This window comes from Panicum virgatum, chromosome 1K (assembly GCF_016808335.1).
Source record: "Panicum virgatum strain AP13 chromosome 1K, P.virgatum_v5, whole genome shotgun sequence".
Taxonomy (NCBI): Eukaryota; Viridiplantae; Streptophyta; class Magnoliopsida; order Poales; family Poaceae; genus Panicum; species Panicum virgatum.
Genome location: NC_053136.1, coordinates 3,973,187 through 3,993,858, shown reverse-complemented (window position 1 = coordinate 3,993,858; position 20,672 = coordinate 3,973,187). Strand labels below are relative to the sequence as shown.

The 20,672-nt window shown below is 49.2% G+C and overlaps 2 protein-coding genes and 1 long non-coding RNA gene across 3 annotated transcripts; 2 read left to right on the top strand and 1 right to left on the bottom strand.

Annotated features, from left to right (window-relative positions):
• Positions 1–411: 411 nt before the first annotated feature.
• On the bottom strand, positions 412–6,207 carry LOC120651197 (U-box domain-containing protein 52-like). The gene is made up of 10 exons (XM_039928650.1): positions 5,931–6,207; positions 5,690–5,811; positions 5,254–5,375; positions 4,999–5,168; positions 4,852–4,894; positions 2,741–3,035; positions 2,541–2,624; positions 1,858–2,400; positions 910–1,662; positions 412–793 (listed from the first exon to the last, which is right to left on the bottom strand). The coding sequence occupies exons 1-10, from the start codon at positions 6,190–6,192 to the stop codon at positions 716–718; spliced, it is 2,472 nt and encodes an 823-aa protein (XP_039784584.1). The 5' UTR covers positions 6,193–6,207; the 3' UTR covers positions 412–715.
• Positions 3,055–4,798, top strand: LOC120651326. Its single transcript, XR_005666142.1, has 2 exons — positions 3,055–4,173; positions 4,362–4,798. It is a non-coding gene; the product is annotated as an uncharacterized LOC120651326 (long non-coding RNA).
• A 7,693-nt stretch (positions 6,208–13,900) lies between the features above and the next one.
• Positions 13,901–17,885, top strand: LOC120651131 (endoglucanase 5-like). Its single transcript, XM_039928544.1, has 2 exons — positions 13,901–15,150; positions 16,913–17,885. The coding sequence occupies exons 1-2, from the start codon at positions 14,041–14,043 to the stop codon at positions 17,633–17,635; spliced, it is 1,833 nt and encodes a 610-aa protein (XP_039784478.1). The 5' UTR covers positions 13,901–14,040; the 3' UTR covers positions 17,636–17,885.
• The last annotated feature ends 2,787 nt before the right edge of the window (positions 17,886–20,672 follow it).

The window sequence follows — 20,672 nt, the reverse complement described above, 5'->3', positions numbered from 1 at the left end:
GGATGATCTGAAGCTTTAAGCCATGGCGAGGCTGGACTCAGTCTGAAGCTGGCGCCGCCGCCGGCAGAGCATGGGCGGGCTTGTGGACGACGACGGACATGCACTGGCACTGGCGCTAGCTGTCGAAGGCAATGAGGCGGATGTAGGCGTCCTGGTACTCTGGCACTCGTCCACCTCCCGGAGCACCTCCGCCACGCCGGCACAGCCGAACATGGGCAGCTTCCACAGCGTCCAGTACCTCGACGGGACCGGAGCAATGGCGATCTCCCTCGGTGCTGCCACCGCCACGACGTTGCAGCACCCACGGTTTCCCAAATGGTATGAGCAAGCATCGCCATTTGAAAACGACATGGAGTTGCTCACTGAACTTAGAACTAGTTTACAAAGTGCTTGGCATGCCCCATTCACAAGAAAACATAAATGTGCATTCAATTTTTTATTTATACCATGGGAAATTGTACAACGATGTTGTCATCTGAATCTTTCATAGATAATATCCTTCAGTGGACGTACATAAAATTAAAAAAAATACCAAGCTGATGATTTTTGTCACTACTCATGCATTGTCCTGATCATGGCAGAATTCCAAGCATAATGATCCCCAAAATTGCCGGGCTAAGGCGGTATTTACAAAAAACAAAATCATAGAAACCACTGCAGATTCCAATGAAAGCACTTATAGTACAATCAGACCTACTTGTGGTCCTCATGGTGTTTATATTGCAAATGATATTCCTCCTTTCATGGGCCCATCGCTCAGAATGTGAACCAGGTCATCATCCAAACGCAAATCCTGCAATCACATTCACAATATAGAAAAGGAAAACCCCAAGTTAAACGGCAAATCCGGCATCAGTTACAAACTTCAAGATCAATTGAAGAGAAAAAAGTGGTGTTGATTAGCTCTACCTTCTCACTTGATGAACGGTGATGAGCCTGATCCATGGAAGGAGGAGGATATTCCGACGGCGAGACGAGCCGGTGCAGCCGGATCAGCTCGGGCATCACGACGGTCTCCAGGTCCGGCCGGTCCCTGCGCCGCATCTCGCAGCACTTGAGCGCCAGCTCGGCGAGCGCCCGGGCCTCCTGCACCGGCCAGCCGGTCACCTTGTGGTCCAGGACGTCGGCGAACGTGCCCTCCTCCAGCGCGTCGGAGACGGTGTAGGCGAGCCCCATGGGCTCCCTGGCGGTGACCATCTGGAGGTAGATGACGCCCAGCGCGTACACGTCGGACTTGGTGCAGACCAGCCCCGTCTTCTGGTACTCCGGGTCGATGTAGCAGAAGGTGCCCGCCGCCGCCGTCTCCCGGTACTGCGTCGTCGCGGCGGCGCCGCCGTCCATGGACCGCGGGATGATGCGCGCCAGCCCGACGTCGCCGATCTTGGAGACGAAGCCGGCGTCCAGGAGGATGTTGCCCGGCTTGAGGTCGCGGTGGACGAACGCCTCGGGCTTCATCTTGTGCAGGTACAGCAGGCCGCTGGCGATCTCCACCGCGATCTTGAAGCGGAGCGGCCACGGCAGCGGCGGCGTGCCGGACCGGCAGAAGAGGCGGTCCTCCAGGCTGCCGTTCGGCATGTACTCGTACACCAGGCAGCCGTACTCCGGGCACGCGCCCACCAGGTGCACCATGTTGGGGTGCCGAATGTTATTCAGCAGCTCGACCTGATTGATGATGATGGTGATACAACAACAAACAGAGTGATTACCGCCTTTTGTAAGAACAACGGGACAGATTAAACATCAAAATTGCAAAAATTATCAGAAGAAGATTATGCAGTTTAGACTCTAGAAAGTAGGAATGCGAGTGGCAAAGAGGATACAATTTGGTCAGACAAAATCAGCTGTGGGCAGGCATACCTCCTGTTGAAACTGCTTCAGTCCCTGAGTTATATTAGAATAGAGGATCTTGATGGCCACAACAGTGCCGTCAAGTGTCGCTTTGTAGACGGGTCCGTAGCCTCCTTCCCCAATCTTCAGCTCGTCAGAGAAATGCTGAGTCGCGTTCGTGATATCATCAGGCTTGAATATTCTGCATTCGAGTCTTGTAGGGAGACATTCCAGCATCCGTTTCGTCTCGATTGGCCTTGGCAAGGCTTTAAGGGTGAGTGGGAGTATGTGAGACCCTTCCTGAGCAGATCCAACTATATTGTCCTCTCTAGGTGACTGAATCGGTGGCCAGCGTTTCAACAGCGGTTGGGTGATATCATGGTAATCATGATCTATAAATTCCTCAGTGATTCTTTCTCTGCGTTGACTGTCAGAAGATAAAGTGTCAAGGCTCAAGTGTTTATGCTTTGGGCCAATTGCTGACTGACTACACGGTTCTACATCCGGTCTGTTTCTCTGAGATGGAAGGTTGGAAGAGGAACTTTCCGGGTTTCTTGCCGGCTCCTTGTGTTCCTGTTCAATATATTGCACATGATTTTCAGTACACGTTTGATCCAAATATGTAAATATGGTAACTAATAGAGTGCTTCAGATTCAGTTCAAATTTGAGTGTGAGTCACAACCATCAATCAAGCATGAGGTACTAACAATACCTCTATGTACTTCCACGGAAGCATATCACTGTTGTTTTGGTTCCGTTCAACCTTAAAGAGACTTAGTTCAGCATCATCATCTTCCTGCAAATTGCATGCTGTTGATAAGCCTTGCGTGTATATGGGAGAGTAAATATTTTTGCAAATTAACACTAGTATTTCAGAAACAAGATATAGCAGGTTAAATGTTGAAAACATACTGTTAAATGGTGGCAGTTTGATTCAGAGCATGTGGTTGGCAACAATGGACTGTAGACGTGTCCAGGATTTAGTGCACTATGAGCATCTCCATCCATATATCGCCGAGCATATTCTGGAGACAAATGATAGCCATGTTGATGAATGTCGTTAACGAATTCACTTGGGCATGAAGATGTTGTTGGTAGAGATGAAGAGTCGCGCTGTCCTTGTTGATTTGATGACATGAGGCTCCCGTCTTCTGTTGATCCATCAGAACTGGCATAAATGGGTATCACGGCACGTGCTGGTATAGGCCTGAGCAGAGTTCAAGTAGTGTGAAAAAAAAAAAAAATAGAAACCACCAGCATGTACAAAAATAACTGCAGACGAGTACTGAAGTCGGGCAGAACCAGCCCCGAGAGCCGCCGCGCCCCAGGCCATGCCCCAACCGCCTCGCCGCCGCCTGAGCGGCCGCCGGAAGCCCGTGCGGCCGCAAGGAAGGCGGCGGCGGGGCTCCACCTTCCTCTCGCTCTCTCCTTCCCTCCCCCTCGCCCTCGCTTGGTAGCTCGCCAGTCATGGCCGTGGTGGCCGACTCCGGCGTCCAGCGGCCTGATCCACCTCCCGGGCGGCCGGATCCGCACCCTACGCCGCCGGATCTAGCCTCCTAGGCGCGTCGGGGGGCGGCGGCGCGGCTCCTGCGCTGTGACGGCCTGTCCGTGGCGGCGGCCGCCGCTCCCGGCGGCCAGCGGCCGGATCCGCACCCCCGGTCGCCGGATCTGACCTCCCTGGGGCTCGGCGGGGCGCTCGGCGGGGCGGGGTGCGGCGGCGGCGGCGTGGAGCAGTGGTGCGCGGGGGTGTTGCCTGCCGCGGCCTTGCATTGCAGGACGCGGAGGCGGCGGCACTCGCTGCCCGCGGCGGCTGGGCACGAGGCACTGCGGTGCCGGCCGCGGCGGCGCTCGCGGCCCGGCGCGACTGGGCACATGGCGCTCCGGTGCCGGAGTGGCGGCACTTGTTCCAGCTAGCGCGCGGCGGCAGCGCTCCCGCAGTGGTGCGTTGCTGGGCGTGGGTGTGGACGGGGGCGCCCGCGGCCTTGGCGGCCGGGGGGGTGAGCGACGGCCGCACTCGGCGCCCGGCTTGCGGCTGCGATCTCGGCGGCGTCTGGTCTACCTGCACTGCGGTGTGTCGGCGGCGCCGTGGTGGCGTGTGCCGACAACGGTTTTGCTCGGGCGTAGCGTCGCCGTGGTGGCGTCGTTGGCTGCGGCCGTGCGGAGGCTCGCTAGCTACACCATGGTGGTGGGTTGGTGACGCGGACCGTCTTTTCACCGTGGTGACAATGCGGGTGAAAACCCATCCCTCCTTGGGATGGCATCGATGATGCCATTGGCGTCATTTCCTTCCTGAAGGCGATGTCGTGGATCGTTGGCTCGGACCTGGCTCTCGTCTGTGGCCATTGGTATGGGCGTCGGTTTTCCATGTCGGATGTGGCGGGTGAAAGCCCAACCCTTCTTGTGTTGGCATCGACGACGTCTTCGGCGTCTTGACCTTCTTGAATGCGATGTCAGGCTTTTCCGGCATGGAGGTTTTCCTTGGCGTTGACGGCTTCTGAAAGGGCTTTCTTTCTCTTTTTCCTTCTTTTTTCAGTTATTTAGGGTTATGGTGGCTCGTGTCGATGTCCCAATCCGACCAGGCGGAGTGTAGGTGGTGATGGCTCGTGTCGATATCCCAATCCGATCGGATGGAGCATAGGTTGTGGTAGCTTGGGTCGATGTCCCAATCCGGCCAGGTGGAGTCTTTTTCTTTGTGGCTCATGTCGATATCCCAATCCGACCAGCCAAAGTTGAGTGAGGCCCGGTTGATGTCCCAATCCAACCAGCTGGTGTTGCTAGTTGTAGGTGTTGTAGTGGTAGGTTTGTATTTCGATTGTGCAGTTTTTGGGCCCGGTTTATCTATAAACAGGGTCAACTCTCTTCTTCTTATTAATGTACGCCGAACCTTGCGGTTCGGGATCTTTTAAAAAAAAATGTTGTAGACTGGTAGGCTAAATATTGATCGGAAGACAGCATGAGTAGACTTGCATACAGCCGACAAGACGACCATTTATGTGGACAGGGCAGAATTATTTTATACTCACTTTGATGGATCATGTCCATCATGCAACTTGTTTGTTGGTTCACCTGCGAATCACATATGCACCTCATGAGCATCCATGGCACAATCTATCCGAGATTAGTATTGTACAGTCCAAGGAATAAGGGTGTAACAGAAACACACTTCACACCTGCTAATTGTTTGACAGGTAGATTGGATTTGAAATCTCCTTTGCTGTTATCATCTGCATAAGTGGCAGGCCTAAAAGAAGAAATCTTTCCTTTTGCTATCACATACACTGAACAGGAGCTCGGTGCGCATTTTGTGACAGATGTTGGTACATCCAATTTCCATATTGTTCTGAAAAAAAATAATGGAAAACGATGGAATCCTTTCAGAAAAAGGAATCGTGTGTGTATGGCCTGTTTAAGATTTTGCACCGCACCTTGTAAATGCATTTCTGCATGCTGCCCCCAACACTAACTTGTCAACCTTGTTTCTCACCACAAAATCGACAATGGCTTTGGCCACATCTGCTCCATCCAGGACAATTTCACTGCATTGCAACTGCAGATATTGAAGTAAGTCAGACAAAAATGTTACAGTATTTGGTACTCCCTCTGTTCCAAATTGTAGGTTGTTTTGGCAAATCTAGATGCATAATTTTTGTTATGCATCTAGATAAACACTATGTCTAGATACATGATAAAAATTATGTATATAGATATGTCAAAACGACCTATAATTTGAAACGGATGGAGTACCAAATAAATCGTTATATGATCACACTGACAGGAATATCATCCTAAGTTCACTTGCAGAAGAATAACTGAAATCCTGCGTTTTTTTCATCAAAGGGAAAGGTAGGCGATGGTGATTACCCCTCTCCTGCTGCAGAAACACTGGAAGGGAAGCATCAGATCTTTGGCATGGAGATCCACCTGAGCCTGAAACGCGGCCGGAACATCATCCTGCACGTGCGATATGGCGAACTGCTTCCCCCCTGCACGCATCACGAGCAATCAGAGAGATTCAGATACCTAGCAACACATCTGACTGATACTAGAACAAATCAGGATTGCATTTTGGACATGAAGAAAATTGGGGCCGGGGTGAGATTACCGTGGGCGTGGAGGGAGGTGGGCTTGCGGCGGACGTGGATGAGGAAGAAGGGGTGGCCGCGGGCGAGGATGTGGTCGGCGGCCCACTTGAGCGCGTACTGGCTGCCCCTGTCGCCGTCGACGGCGACGGCGGCCGTCCCCGCGCCGCGCCCCCTCGACGAGAGCGGGGTGCAGTGCCTCACGGCGGCGTCGGCGGCGTCCTTGCGGGAGTCCTTCTTCTTCGCCGGCGTGACGATGGGCTGCGTGTTGAACGTGTGCGACATCTCCGAGCGGGGCTGGTCGTGGCGGAGGAGGAGGACGAGGGCATGGCGTCAATGGCGTCAACCAATGGCCAGGTGGTGGTGGTGTGGTGGTGGGATAAGAGAGAGGGCGCGAAGAAAATGGAGGACGCCGCGAGTTTGGCGGGGAACCCGCTGCGGTTGCATGCCACTTCTTCTGTTTGCCCTTTCCTCGATGAAAATTGAAAAGTGAGCTCAAGTTTTCCAAAAAAAAAAAGAGTGAGCCCAAGTCTGGCCCAAATACATAAATTTTTTTAGATTAAGACCCAAATACATAAATTTCTCCCACTTTTTAAAATTTATTACAGGAAAGTACATTAGCACACATCAAATACTCCTACGTAGACTATCCAGAGACATTTCATGGTGGGGTTATGAAACATGTTGGTCAAAATCTTGTTCTATGAAACATGACTTATTTTCTCTTTCTCTCTTTTTTTCTTAAAAAAATGCAGTATAGATGTAAATGCTTAAATATATTCATGCACAACCAATACTATAAATGTATACGTAGAAAACATATCTTGGTGAACGCCTATAGGAAACTGTGCCAACAAATATTAGGATTGATGAAGCCACCACACACACGGTGCCAATGAACATGTTGGCTACTATTGAAAAAAATATCTTCAATAATAAGACACAACAGGGGTACAACCACATCTGCTAACCACTTTGTTTTGTTCTTAGAAGTCATGCTTTTCTAATAATCCAAATCTAATGGCAAATAGTAACCACGTTTGAGAAAGCATGTGGAGACCGCGGCAGAGCAAACTAAATTTGCTTTGAAATAACGTACATCTAACACGGTGTCTGGAAAAAAAAGCATATATGTATCAGTCACATCGAGGATGGGACATGAAGGATGGGACATGAAGTAATCAAGGTAAAGTAATCTCTACATATTAGGTTGATACGGATTTGTATAACTTTGCATAACCTTGCTACATTGTCATCTCTACATATCTTTGTTGACTATTATTATCACCAATATGATTGTAGCTGTAGCAACTTGATCCAGCAGGTTAGGTGGTAAAAATATACCTATAAAAATAAATAAGAAACTATGTATTATCGCTGAAATACAGTGGTGTTTGATAATAAAAAATCTTTTTTTTTGCAAATTATCTACTCAACTACGCACTGACTCCGTACATGGGCTATCCTTCAAAAGCATCTTATTTCTTGGCATAGGTGGCTAAGGATTTTTTTTTGCCCGGGCACAAGGGTGTCGGTCTAGTCTTAGGATTGACCGTCATTAGTGTGGAAGGATCTATGTCAAACTCTTTTAGGCTGTGTGTCGCTTAGGCAGAGGTCGGAAAAATTTTGAGACGATATATCACCTTGATGTATTGTGCTTGAAATCAATAAAATTTCCCTTTTCCAAAAAAATGTATTATCGCTGAAATATCTTTTTGACCTTTTTTTCCGTATCACCCCCCGTCCCCACTGGTTGCTAGATGTTTTTGAGAAAAGATTTATATACCCTAAAGAATATCATATCGTCTGACAGTGTATATGAAGGACAATAGATCAACAAAGGACATAAAGCATCTACACCTCCTGTCGGCCATTGTTAATGAGTACTATGCAGTACTGCAGAAAATACGTTTCCTGCATGATCGTCTGATGTCAACTCTGTAACTGAAGATCGATCAAAATCCCATTCGACCGATTGACATCTGCCCGGCAACTACAGTGGTTAGTGCGTTGCTGACAAGCGGTGCCCGTCTGACGATACAATGCGCCCCCCTCCCAGCCAACTTTCTCTATCAATCCCCTCACCGAACTCCCCAAGCCGGCAATGGAGAAAAAGCATCCATCCATGCGATACGAAGCAAGTCATTTTAAACACATGAACAGAGTTGGACTAAATTTAGTCGATCGAATCCACCAAACACGTACGCGCAAGAAATAGCTAGTAAATCAAACAACCGAAAACGAGTGAATGTGATGCATGCATTCAGGCATGCAAGGGTTGCTGTGTTGTTCTCCTTTAATTTGATCGTCCACTGATATGATGCTGACAGGTGATTCAGCAGGTAAAAAAAAAAAGGTTAGGCCTTTTCTGGCAGCTAGTAGGTGCCTCGACCTTTCTTTCCTCTTTCTTGTTTACAAGCAAAGTCAAAGTATCAGACCACACAGGTGCATATCATGCAATGAAAATATTTACATATATGCAAGCAACACTTTCACAACCTTCCTATATGCTGCACCATCATCATCAGTTAAACTAATTCAGCAGACAAAAGGATGTTCCCCATATTCAACCTTTGTGTTCTCCTTTTTTCTGCATAATAACAACCCAAACTTTTGGCTTTGAACACATTTGTTGCCTGCCAATCTGGTCATCTGGGTCCTGGGAATGAAAGTCCTGGTGCTGGCTTGTAATTTGGCTCCATGCAAAAAATGCCCAATCATGCACCTACACCACCATCTTTCTACCTTATCTAGCTGCATGGAGTTCATTTTCTCCTTTTGAAGATCAATCTACCTTAGCTTGGAATTCTACCAATCATCTAGTTGCAGTGGCCTGCCTGCCTGCTTTGAGACTTCAAACTGTGCATGCATGTGTGAGAAAGAGGAGGAAGAAGCCAAGAGACAGTAGCTATAGTCTATTAGCTATTGTAGGCGATAACTGACGACCTTGACCGGTGACGACTTCAGGCAGCCATCGTCGTCGAGGTTCGGCGTCGAAGACGCGGACATGCAGTACGTTGCTTCAACTGACTGTAATCCTGCAACGTTGACACGCCCGCGTTGCATTTCCATGCACGCGTGTGTAGGTAGGTATTCCATTGCCATTTGCCAAATCTTTTTCAATTCATTGCCCTTTTTGACCTTTTTTCATGATCGTTCGCTGCCTGCTTGCTGTAGTGTGGTGACGTATGCATGACGCAATAATGCACATATATTGCTTGCACCGGTCGAGGACGTTTGATGGCTGTCCCACTTTTATACGAAGGAATCTTTATTTTTGCGAGGTATATGATGGAATCTAGGAATAATATATATAGTTTCCTAACAGCGAGTTGTGTCGTTGAAGACAGTTCGCCGGCGTCTCGAGAGTTCCGATCACTATAAAATATATATTTTTCTTAATGAAATACGTGGTGAGGCACATACATTATTGAAAAAAAAGGAGGATGTGCAGTTGAAGGAACTCTGACTGATATTGCTACAGCTTGGGTAAAATTTGAATCATGAAACCTAACTACCTCGCTCGCTTAGCTTGTTTGTTAAAAATGGAATGTTGGTGCAGGGTCTTACTTCTTTCTTTTTTTTTCGCGACCGTGCCTAAGCACGTTTTTCATTAAGAAGAAAACAGAAGTATTACACAAGGGTTGGTTTTAGAATCAAAACCGACACAGAACAATCCGAAGAACATGACTACATGATCCCCGTTGCGCGACCCGAAAGCCTACCTAGCCTACAAACCGCCAATTCAAGGCACCTAAAACCAACTTGAAGCCAAGCGTCAATCTCATCATACACCCAAGTGAGTACGTCATCGACTGTACGCACTCGTCGATTAAAAGTCTTATCGTTTCTCTCCTTCCATAGCAACCAAGAAGTGAGGGTAATGAGGGTGTCCAAACACCGGCGGTTGTCCTTTGGAATTTGTTTCCTTGCACCGAACCACCATCTAACAAAAGAAGTGGATTGAGAGTCTGGCGCCAACATCTCCCAGCCAAGTCTGCGCAACAGGCGAAACCACACTTCTCTTGTAAACGGACATGCAGTTAACAAGTGATCAATCGTCTCCGACATTTGTGCACACAGCACGCAAGTGTCATCGTCTTGCAACCCATGCTTTTTCCTTCTAGCAGCTGTCCAGCAACGGTCGTGGATGACTAGCCAAATGAAAAATTTGCATTTTGCCGGCGCACGTGTCTTGCGGAGGAGTCTAGCTCCCTCCACCGGGTGTTGACCAATGAAGAAGGAACGGTACGTGGAGGCGGTAGTGAAAACCCTGTCCGATGTCCACTTCCAACAAATTGCGTCCGTTGAGTTCTCATCAAGTTGTATATCCCTTGTTAGGTCCCATATGAGAAAGTAATCCAGAATTACCTGGACAGTTAAGGCTTCGGCTATGTCACGGACCCAGGCACCCCCATTCAACGCTTGAGCTACAATTCTTTGTTTCTTGATCCGGGGACCCACTGCATTAGTTAGGTATGGAGTAAGATCGGATATAGACTTCCCTTCTAGCCAACGATCTGTCCAAAATAATGCCTTGTGTCCATTTCCCAGCTCGACATAGATCGACGCTTGAAACATCTGGTCGACCACACTCTCAGACTCCACGGGGAGGTCGCACCATGTACGAGAGTCATCAATACGCTTTAGCCATAACCATCTCATGCGTAAGGCATAACCCAACCGCTGTAGGTCCACAATGCTGAGCCCACCAAGATCAGTTGGTCTGCATACCCGCAGCCATGCCAACCGAGAGTGCCCACGTTTAGCATCTTTGGCCCCACTCCAGAGGAAACCCCTGCGATAGCCATCGATGCATTTGATCACCCATGGAGAGATCTTCACAACCATCGCCGTGTGTATCGGAATGGCCGACAACGTGCTTCTGATCAAAACAGTTCGCCCTGCATGGTTTAGGAGGCCGGCCTTCCATGATGGAAGTCTGGACGCCACTTTATCGACCAAGGGCTGCAAGACATTTTTACTTAATTTCTGCAGGCCAAACGGTATCCCCAAGTATCGTATCGGGAACGGGTCAAATTTCCCCGGGAAGTGAGTGAAAAGAGTCACCGAAGCTTCCAAGTCGCACTGGATGGGTGAAATGTGGCATTTGGATAGATTTGTCTTAAGGCCAGACGCCCCCTCAAAAATGTTGAGGATGACTCTAGTGAGCAGCAAATCCTGTTCCTCAGGCGACAGGAATACCACCACATCATCAGCATATAGGAAAGTTCTCTCGCGGACCTTGGGGTGGAGCGCCCATAGAAGGCCTCTGATATCAGCCAATCTCAGAAGAGCATTTAAGATTTCCATGACGATGACAAAGAGTAGGGGTGAAAGCGGGTCGCCCTGACGAAATCCCCTAGCATGACAGATTCTCCTCCCAGGCGACCCATTCAAAATAATTCTGGTGCTTGCCGACGAAAGCATAAGAGAGATCCAGTCCCGCCACCTGCGGGGGAAGCCACAATGTTGTAAAATGGCCAACAGAAAGCGCCAATTGACCGTGTCAAAGGCCTTGGCGATGTCCAACTTAAGAAGCACACTCAGAATTTTTGCACGATGCATCAATTTTGCCGTTAACTGCACCGCCCTGAAGTTGTCATGGATGAGTCGTGAGCGAATGAAAGCGCTCTGATTGTGCCTGACCAGCTTGTGCATGAGAGGTGAGAGACGACGCGCCAACACCTTAGTGAACAGCTTAGCAAAGCTGTGGATCAGGCTAATTGGTCGATAATCGCTTATGGAGGAGGCATCTTGTCTCTTGCGAAGGAGTACCAAATATGTCTGATTCACCAAGTAAAAACTCCGACCGTCCAGCGACCAGAGGGCGTTGAAAGCCCTAATGATATCGTCTTTGATGATCGGCCAGGCTGTACGGTAGAACAGACCGGTAAACCCGTCCGGTCCAGGGGCCTTATCGGTAGGCATGTCAACAATGGCCTGCCAAACTTCCTCGTCCGTAAAGCAATGGTCAATGGATTCACCGTGAATGGAGGGAAGGTTTAATTCTTCCAGGTTTATGTTATTGAGCTGTTGTCCTTCAATCCCCAAAATGTTATTAAAATGGTTAAAGGCTGCTTCGGCCATTTCTTCCTCTTTGAACAGCACGACATCATCCGCCCGTAGTTTAGTAATATGATTCTTGTGGCTGCGATGGCATGCTTGCAGGTGGAAGAACCGGGTGTTAGCATCCCCTTCCGCCAAATATGATATGCGCGCACGCTGGCGGATCAAGGTCCTCTGTAGTGAGGCTAGTTCCAACGAACAAAGTTTAGCTTTCCTTCTCAGAGCTAGCTCATGAGGCGCTAGGTTTCTGAAATCCTGGGCGTGATCCAAATGGAGAACGATTTCCTTGGCGATGGCCAATTGAAGACGATCGGCGAGCCGATGTGTTTGGCACTCCAGCTTTTCAGCGCCTTGGCCGTATTACGGAGTTTGAAATCCAAACACCTGAATGCGTCGACTACAGCACTCGGCCATGGTAGGGGTGCATGCCAAACGTCATGAACAACAAAGGAAAGAGCTTGCTTGTGCCCCTATTCTAGAAAAAAAGTAGCTAATAAATGGGAAAACAAAAACAAATGTTGATGAACTAGAGGTTTTCCTGTAAAGAAAATAGAGAATAAAGTAGATTTGATATATATATATATATCCTAGAGGTTTTGCAATAGGAGAATATACAAATTAAGTTAAATTTGACATATGTTATGTCGCAAAATCATGATGCCGCTGGCATGAATAGTGTTGTTGCAGCACAAGAACCCGCCTAGAAAAAAAAAACGCCTCTTTCAACTCTTCTCCTATTTCAAGGTAGATTGGCAAAAAGGAAAAAACATCAAAAGAAATATAGGATAAAAAGATTATTCATCTTAATAAGAACATCATTTTCTATTTTCTAGTATATAATCTGAGGCAGGGATCTGCTTTATTCATAATTCGATCCATTATCTAATTAAAAAAATTATCAGTTGCGAAAACTTTAAACTTCTTCATTGCACTATGGCTGCCGTATATAACATTTATGGTACTACTATACCAAGTCTAACTCTCCTTGTCAAGCTCCAGTCTCGCCTAACACGCTGTCGCGAACTCTAACTAATCAAGCTTGTTGTAAACGTGGACTATCTTTAGTTGTCCGTGCAGTTCATCAGATGCGTCAAAAAGCAAGCATTTTTTTCCCTTCCAGGAGCTTTCGTTTTGGATTCCAACCAAAGCATCCGATACTGGTGGTCACAAGTTGTGCTGTCTCTGCCTGGGCTCTAAGCTTACTTGTCACAGCAGCGGGGAGGAATGGAGGCTCGAACGACCGGTTACTTACTGACACCTGACAGAGACGTCGCAACGAACTACTCATCATCAGACATTCAGACCTGATCATAGAAAAATAGGGCCAAACCATTCTCCCTTTTCCTTTCTCTCTACGAAAAAGACCACAGTGGAATAGTTTGGCAATCTATTAACTGGATGCCAGGGCGATGGAAAATATTCACTAACAATGTCCGGATCGACCATAAAAAACCATATGTTATATATAGTACGCCGAATTGGCGTATCGCCGTCACCATTCCAACATGCCCTTAGTCCGAGAACCGATCACCATATATGGCTAATTTGTACCTAGTATTTTCCATGCCTTATATTTTGAAATGGTAGTGGCAGGCAATCAGCTAAGACAAACAAAATCCGTAATAATTTCTTTGTTCACATATGAATCCGTGGATCCCAGCCGTCGATCCGCGACCGGACAGCCTAGACGGCCCCTGCTTCGCCACGTGGACCGGGCTGGACCAACCAAGAACAGAGCAAGACGTGGGCCCGGGCACAACCAGAACAGAGTTCAACAACATCACATCATCAGGAAGCTCAACATGTATAAAGTTGTAGCAAAAAAAAAAAAAGTTGCTCGTAGGAGCAGCCGGCGTCCCTGTCATCCTCTTGTGAAGGCACCGCCATGCCAAGCCGAGGACGACCCCGACCCTTCCGGTCTCTGTCCACCAACCCGCTGCTCCGTCCTCGACCCGACCTGCACCTCCTCTCTCCTGCTCCGACATGCACGCGGCTGGCCTTCCTACCCCCCGTCGCCTGCTTGTCTCTTCTTCTTCCTCCTCCGAACCGCGGCCACGGGTATAAATGCGCCGCGCCCTGCCGTGTTCCAGAGAGAGACAGAGACGGAGAGAGCGAGAGGCGGTCTCGCCGTGCCGTGCCGTGCCGTGCTCGCCTGACCATCTATCGCGTTGCCGAGGCCGCCCTGCTAAATTTGGCAGCGAATTAATCAGCAGCCAGCCATTACTTACTGTCTCACTGCAGTTATATTCCTCACCGGCTGCTGGTGGTTGGTCGTCAGGCTCGGTTCTTGCAATGAGCGACGTCTCCGGCCGCTTCGTGGTGGCCGCGGCCGTGGTCGCCGTGTCGCTGGCGGCGGCGGCGGCGTCAGCGGCGCACGACTACGGCGACGCGCTGTCCAAGAGCCTGCTCTACTTCGAGGCGCAGCGGTCGGGGCGGCTGCCGTACAACCAGCGCGTGCGGTGGCGCGGCCACTCGGGGCTCACCGACGGGCTCGAGCAGGGGGTGGACCTCGTCGGCGGGTACTACGACGCCGGCGACCACGTCAAGTTCGGCCTCCCCATGGCCTTCACCGTCACCCTCCTCTCCTGGGGCGTCCTCGAGTACGGCGCCGGCGTGTCCGCCGCCGGCGAGCTCGCGCACGCGCTGCAGGCCATCAAGTGGGGCACCGACTACTTCGTCAAGGCGCACACCGCGCCCACCGAGCTGTGGGCGCAGGTCGGCGACGGCGACTCCGACCACTACTGCTGGCAGCGGCCCGAGGACATGACCACCTCGCGCCGCGCCTACAAGGTGGACGCCGACCACCCCGGCTCCGAGGTCGCCGCCGAGACCGCCGCCGCCATGGCCGCCGCGTCCCTCGTGTTCCGCCGCGCCGGCGACGCGCACTACGCGCACCTGCTGCTCCACCACGCGCAGCAGCTGTTCGAGTTCGCCGACAAGTTCAGGGGGCGCTACGACGAGAGCGTGGAGGTGGTCAAGAGCTACTACCCGTCGTCCAGCGGGTACCAGGACGAGCTGCTGTGGGCGGCGCTCTGGCTGCACCGCGCCACCGGCCGCCGCGACTACCTCGACTACGCCCTCGCCAACGCCGACGACTTCGGCGGCACCGGCTGGGCCGTCTCCGAGTTCAGCTGGGACATCAAGTACGCTGGACTCCAGGTCCTGGCATCTGAGGTACTCACATACTTACACCGCACGCATACTCACTCCTATTTTTTGAAATATACATCTACTCGTCTCCCGCCTCATTTGAAATTTGTGAATTTTTGTCGAATTACATCAATCCATATCAAATTGTAGAAAAAAAAAGAACTTCATGTGGAATTCACGAACGTATCGTTTTCGCCTTTTGGTTGGGGCACTTTGATGTGGATGTTTGTTTTAACTGCATGCCTGCAAAGTGAGTAGCACCTGTTGTAAGCTAGCATGAAGGGCAAGCCTGTTTGGTGCACCATTCCCTTTTGCTTGGGCTATCTTACAAGCATAGCCCTGCTGCCCCCCTCATTGCTTGGGTTTGAATTTGATGGAGATGCACAGCATCTCCACAACCAACAACTCCATCTTGTAGAGGAATGCATGGTGTGTGTATGCGCTTTTATTTTCATTATGTATTTTCCTTTGAGGGGAAAGATATGTGCTAATTTAGCACATCCACATTAATCTCCATATACCATGAACATGCCAGATGTATACATCGGTAAAATCTAGCTCATTAATAAGAGGATCAATGTTCATAACTATGGGGATCATATATAGAAGCCTCACCAATTGTTTATCAGCAAGCAGATCATATCTTTCCTCTACCTGTTATCTTGTCCTTTGCCAGCCATTTATAACATTTTTTCCTCTCATGTGCTCTAGGTACCATGCATTATTCTTCAAGAAACAGACTGTTTTTCCTAACCCTGGGAATTTTTTTAATGAAGTGTAGTAGAGTAGGCTGATGGCATTATTGGGGGTCTTGCAGAAATGGACTGCATTCCTAACCCTGACAGAAATGGATAGCATTGACCATGGTTCCTCCCTATGCTTAGAATACAAGGCAGCCATCTCTTACCATGCACATTTCTAATTTCTTTATGCATCCACAAGCCTGTCCTCCCTCTCACCATGCTTGGAATGTGATGTTTTGAAGCAAGCAAATCAACCAACTCTGAAGATTCTAACCATCTTGCTGGTGCACTTGGACAGAGGGGTCGGTGTCATTTTGAAATTTGTTAATGAAAGCAAATGTTAGCACATAAATAATCTGAGAGAGAAAACAAATACAGAGGGAGCATGAGACGGCACTTGAACATGAAGACAACACTAGAGTCAATTTTAAGTAAAAAAAAAAGATGGCATATCCATCAACCCATGGGCCATTCAACTAACAGTAGTTACATGTTTGGAAAAAAGTTGAAGTGGTTGGATCACAACCAGAGCCCTGACAAACTGAATCCAGGGAGAAGGATCATGTGGCCACGATTCTAATTTCTGGATTATATTTTTGGCCTTACATTTGGGGTGGGCCTCCACTATCATGTTTCATTGACACTGAAATCAGGGTCATGACAATGAAAGGGAGCAACTGGGCATTCCATTCAGTAGCTACTAGTCTTAGGGTCTTACTCCTGGAGTCAGCAGCAGTATAGTGTTTGGCGCAAAATTTGACTAACAGGAACTGACCATGAAACAAAGCAATCTGATTTGATTTTCTCATGTCAGATTTCTAGAAGTCTTGCAGCATTTTTTTTCTTTTGAAAAATTTGTTTGGAAAAAATGAAATACATTCGAAGTATTGATCTGCTATTTCTAAAATTTATTTGAGAAATCAAATCTCGTTACAAATTTCAATGGCACCTGACTCAGTTGTTCTGTTCTTGGAACACTGAATTTTTTTTTCTTTAATCAGACAGCTGCTGATTTTGCTCTGTTGATCCGATGAATGTTTCAGCTGCTGGTGGAGGCGAAGGAGCGGCGGCTGCGGCTGAGCCCGGAGCAGCGCGCGGTGGTGGAGCAGCTCCGCTCCAAGGCGGAGTACTACGTGTGCTCGTGCATGAACCAGAACCCCGGCGGCGCCGAGCACAACGCCGGCCGCACCCCGGCGGGGCTCCTCTTCATCCGCCCCTGGAACAACCTCCAGTACGCCTCCGGCGCCGCCTTCCTCCTCACCGTCTACTCCGACGTGCTCTCCGCCCTGGGCGAGCCCCTCCGCTGCGGCGGCGCCGGCGGCGAGGAGGGCGGCGCCGCCGGCGACGCCGCCGACGTGCTCGCGTTCGCCAAGTCCCAGGCCGACTACATCCTGGGCAGCAACCCGATGCGCACCAGCTACCTGGTGGGCTACGGCGCGGCGTACCCGCGGCGGGTGCACCACCGCGCGGCGTCGAGCGCGTCGTTCCGGCACGACCGGGACTTCATCGGCTGCCTCCAGGGGTTCGACTCGTGGTACAGCGCGCGGCGGGAGAACCCGCACGACCTCGTCGGCGCCGTCGTCGGCGGGCCCAACGGCGAGGACGTCTTCACCGACCACCGCGGCAAGTACATGCAGACGGAGGCCTGCACGTACAACACAGCGCCCATGGTCGGGGTCTTCTCCAAGCTCATGCAGCTGGAGGGGCAGCAGCCGCGGCGGCGGCGGCCGGAGGAGGCCGGGCCGGCGCCGGCGGAGGACCTTTGATAGGAGAAGGGTTCGATTCCTTTCGGAATTTCGATGGCATGGCGGAAAATAAAAAAATCAAAAGAGCAAAAAAAAAGTGATATTGATTAGGATGGATGTATACGAGATTCAATTCTTTTTGTTGATTCCTAGAGAACAGTGTTTGTTTCTTGTTTTGCACATAGAAATGGATCGAAAAGAAAAAAAATCACAAATTCCAAGTGAATTGTAGCAATTTCAAAAAATATAATCGGCCTATTATTTTGTTTCTCACGATTAGCTTTAGACGCGTGATCAAGGGAGAGGTTGCTTTGACTTTGATCAGATCAGGGACTTCCAGTATCTGTCGGTGACCGATGGATGGGCCCTTAAGAAGCCCGAGATTATCAGCGGGCTGGGCTGAAAGGTATGTGGGCCCCCTAAGAAGCCCGAGCTTTTGCAGCACGGCAGCCCAATAAACATGGGCTGGTCTGCTGATGGGCTGGAGTGCTGGATCTCTCGAGGTCGACGGCCCCTCGCAAAAAAAAAAAAAAATTGCCGCGCCGCCACCTCCGGCGCCGCCGAAGGTGTTCGATGAAATGCGTCTCGTTGATCCCTGTGGGGGAGCAGGCGAGGGGCGCCGCCGGAGGTGATGCGCGTCGACGCGCGCGGGGGTCGTTCGGTGTAGCGGCTTACCCTGCCGCCTAAGCCCTGCTCCGTGCGTGCCGAGGCCACTGGGCCGGCGTGTGCGCTGTGCGGGACGCCGTGCGGCGGCTCGTGGAGTGCGCGCCGATATGCGCACTGAGGGTAGTCGCGCACCATCTTCGTCTTGGTCAAGGAGGGGCGATGTTGGCCTTTTTTATTTTTTTATTTTTTAAAATATTTTTTACATAAATATATTTTTGGTTTCACAATTTATAATTTTATACCCCTACCGCTCGTCTGCCGCCCCCTGCCGGGTGGTAGGGATCTATATGTAATTAAAATTTGAGTGCTATCGCATGGAGGCCCCAACCGCCCGGTGGAGGGGCCCCTACCACCCGGTGGAGGGGCGGCAGGCAGGCCGACCGCCCGGCAGGGGGGCGGCAGGCTCCCCCTAATATAAAAGCTGAAGTCTCCCACACCTGCATTTGCAGCAAACAACATCCATAAAGGGAAAAAGGAGAGACGTGGGGTGAGGGAGGGAGTTGCAACAACGAAGCCTTGCCGGATTCCGCACTTGTGATTCTGCATGTACGTTACGTATGAATCTATTAATATTGCAAAGCAATTTAATTTAATTAATGTTATAGTATTAAAATTTCAGTTTATTACAGACTTGTTTTTAAATTAATTATAAATTAAAATAGAATTAAGTTTTGGATAATGAAATATAGTATTAAACTTGTTTCTAAATATTGTAGCATAAGGCAATGGTTGCACCACCTCAAGCACTAACTTGTGTTAAATGGGATGACGATATGGATGACTTCATGCCCCTAAAACCATGGCCTCCAACAAATGATGTTTGACCCCCTGTACATGAACCTAGAACCAGAAAAGAGAGAAAGGGAAAGTAGAGAGGTTCGTCAAGTCATGCTACACCACCTGCATCACCACCATCTGTCAACTGAGATGACGACCAAATGATTTCATGACATGATCTATAACATATGATGTTCATCGGTTTTAGATTGTGATGTAAATTGTGACGGGACGGCAGATCTCCTGTACCTTTAATTACAATACTCATATGTTTGCTATGTTTGATTGCAATGATTATATTTATTTGTGAATCTTGAACCTCGTGTGGCTCTATGATACAATACCACATAAGATACAATGAACGAAATATAAATAGAACGTTAAACAAAATACCACATAACATATTACATTCAAGGTTTCATTCGTTACAACCAAATTCGAGAGAAATACGCACTGCCAACTAATTAAACAAGACATCTAGACATAGTATATACATAATATACTTAGGTTCGTACACACAAATACATTGCAAGCTGTTGCGTGCACAACTAGATGCGGCGAATTCTTGTAGGTGGAGCCGATCCATCCGTCGGATTCCCGGAAGGTCCAGCCTCGGCAGCAGCAGTGGGTACTGAAAGCTGTGGGCACTTCTTGTAAGTGTGACCGTCTGCTCCACACAAGTTGCAACGTTTTTTCTTCTTTCCAACCTCGGACTCGTCCATTCCATTCTAGATACGACGTGTCTGCCGTCGGCCTATGCCCCTTTTCATAGCTGGATCTGGGATGAGCATTGGATGGGAATTTTGTTGAGTTAATGGTCCTAGAATACCGATGCCGTATATCTCATGACACCAAGTCTGTGCAGCGGTTTCCTTTGTGAAATAGTGAGAAACATATGACGCAGCATCTAACCCAGATACAGAACAAGCCGCGATGACATGGGAGCATGGTAAGTGATGCACCTTTGTCTTCTGGCATCTGCAGAACACCCTCCCGTCAATGGTTATCAAAACTTCTTGAACTACCTCTTTGTCTGCGGACACCCAGTCCGGTCCTGTCCCTGCATGATACCTCAAACCTTTGCTCTTTTGTGCCCATCGATATAACTGAGTGAAATCGAGCCTTTTCCATTTTTTTCCCATGTACTCATTGACCCTTCCACAAAAACGCACTCCTGGATCATGAAGTAAGGAAGCGGCTGATGCGTACCACTCTCTAAAATATCTTACACATCCATACATGATGAACTCAACAATGCCAACAAGAGAAAATCCACGAACACGACGCATTACCATATTGTAACACTCAACATGGTTGGTCGTCTCGATCCCGTAACGCCTCCCATCTGTGTCATAGAGAAGTGACCACTTCTCTTTAGGTGCACCATCAATCCACTGTGTAAATGGTTTAGCAGCTCGAACTAATGAATCTGTAGAACATCTCCTGCTGGATGATGAGGCCCGGCTCTTAAGCAATTTGGCGCTCATGTCATCAATTATACCTCACAAAGCATCGAACTTACTCTGCTGATTCTGAGTGCACAATCGTTTGAACAAATTCATCAGATCCTTATTATTGAACCGCTCATAAAAGTAAGTAGCCATATGTCTCACAC

Coding starts and splice junctions, on each gene's coding strand:
- LOC120651197 (XM_039928650.1), bottom strand. CDS start 6,192: ATGTCGCACACGTTCAACACGCAGCCCATCGTCACGCCGGCGAAGAAG. Junction 5,812..5,930: donor CACCTCCCTCCACGCCCACG/GTAATCTCACCC, acceptor TGATGCGTGCAG/GGGGGAAGCAGTTCGCCATA. Junction 2,401..2,540: donor TTCCGTGGAAGTACATAGAG/GTATTGTTAGTA, acceptor TATATTGAACAG/GAACACAAGGAGCCGGCAAG.
- LOC120651131 (XM_039928544.1), top strand. CDS start 14,041: ATGCGCCGCGCCCTGCCGTGTTCCAGAGAGAGACAGAGACGGAGAGAG. Junction 15,151..16,912: donor TCCAGGTCCTGGCATCTGAG/GTACTCACATAC, acceptor TGAATGTTTCAG/CTGCTGGTGGAGGCGAAGGA.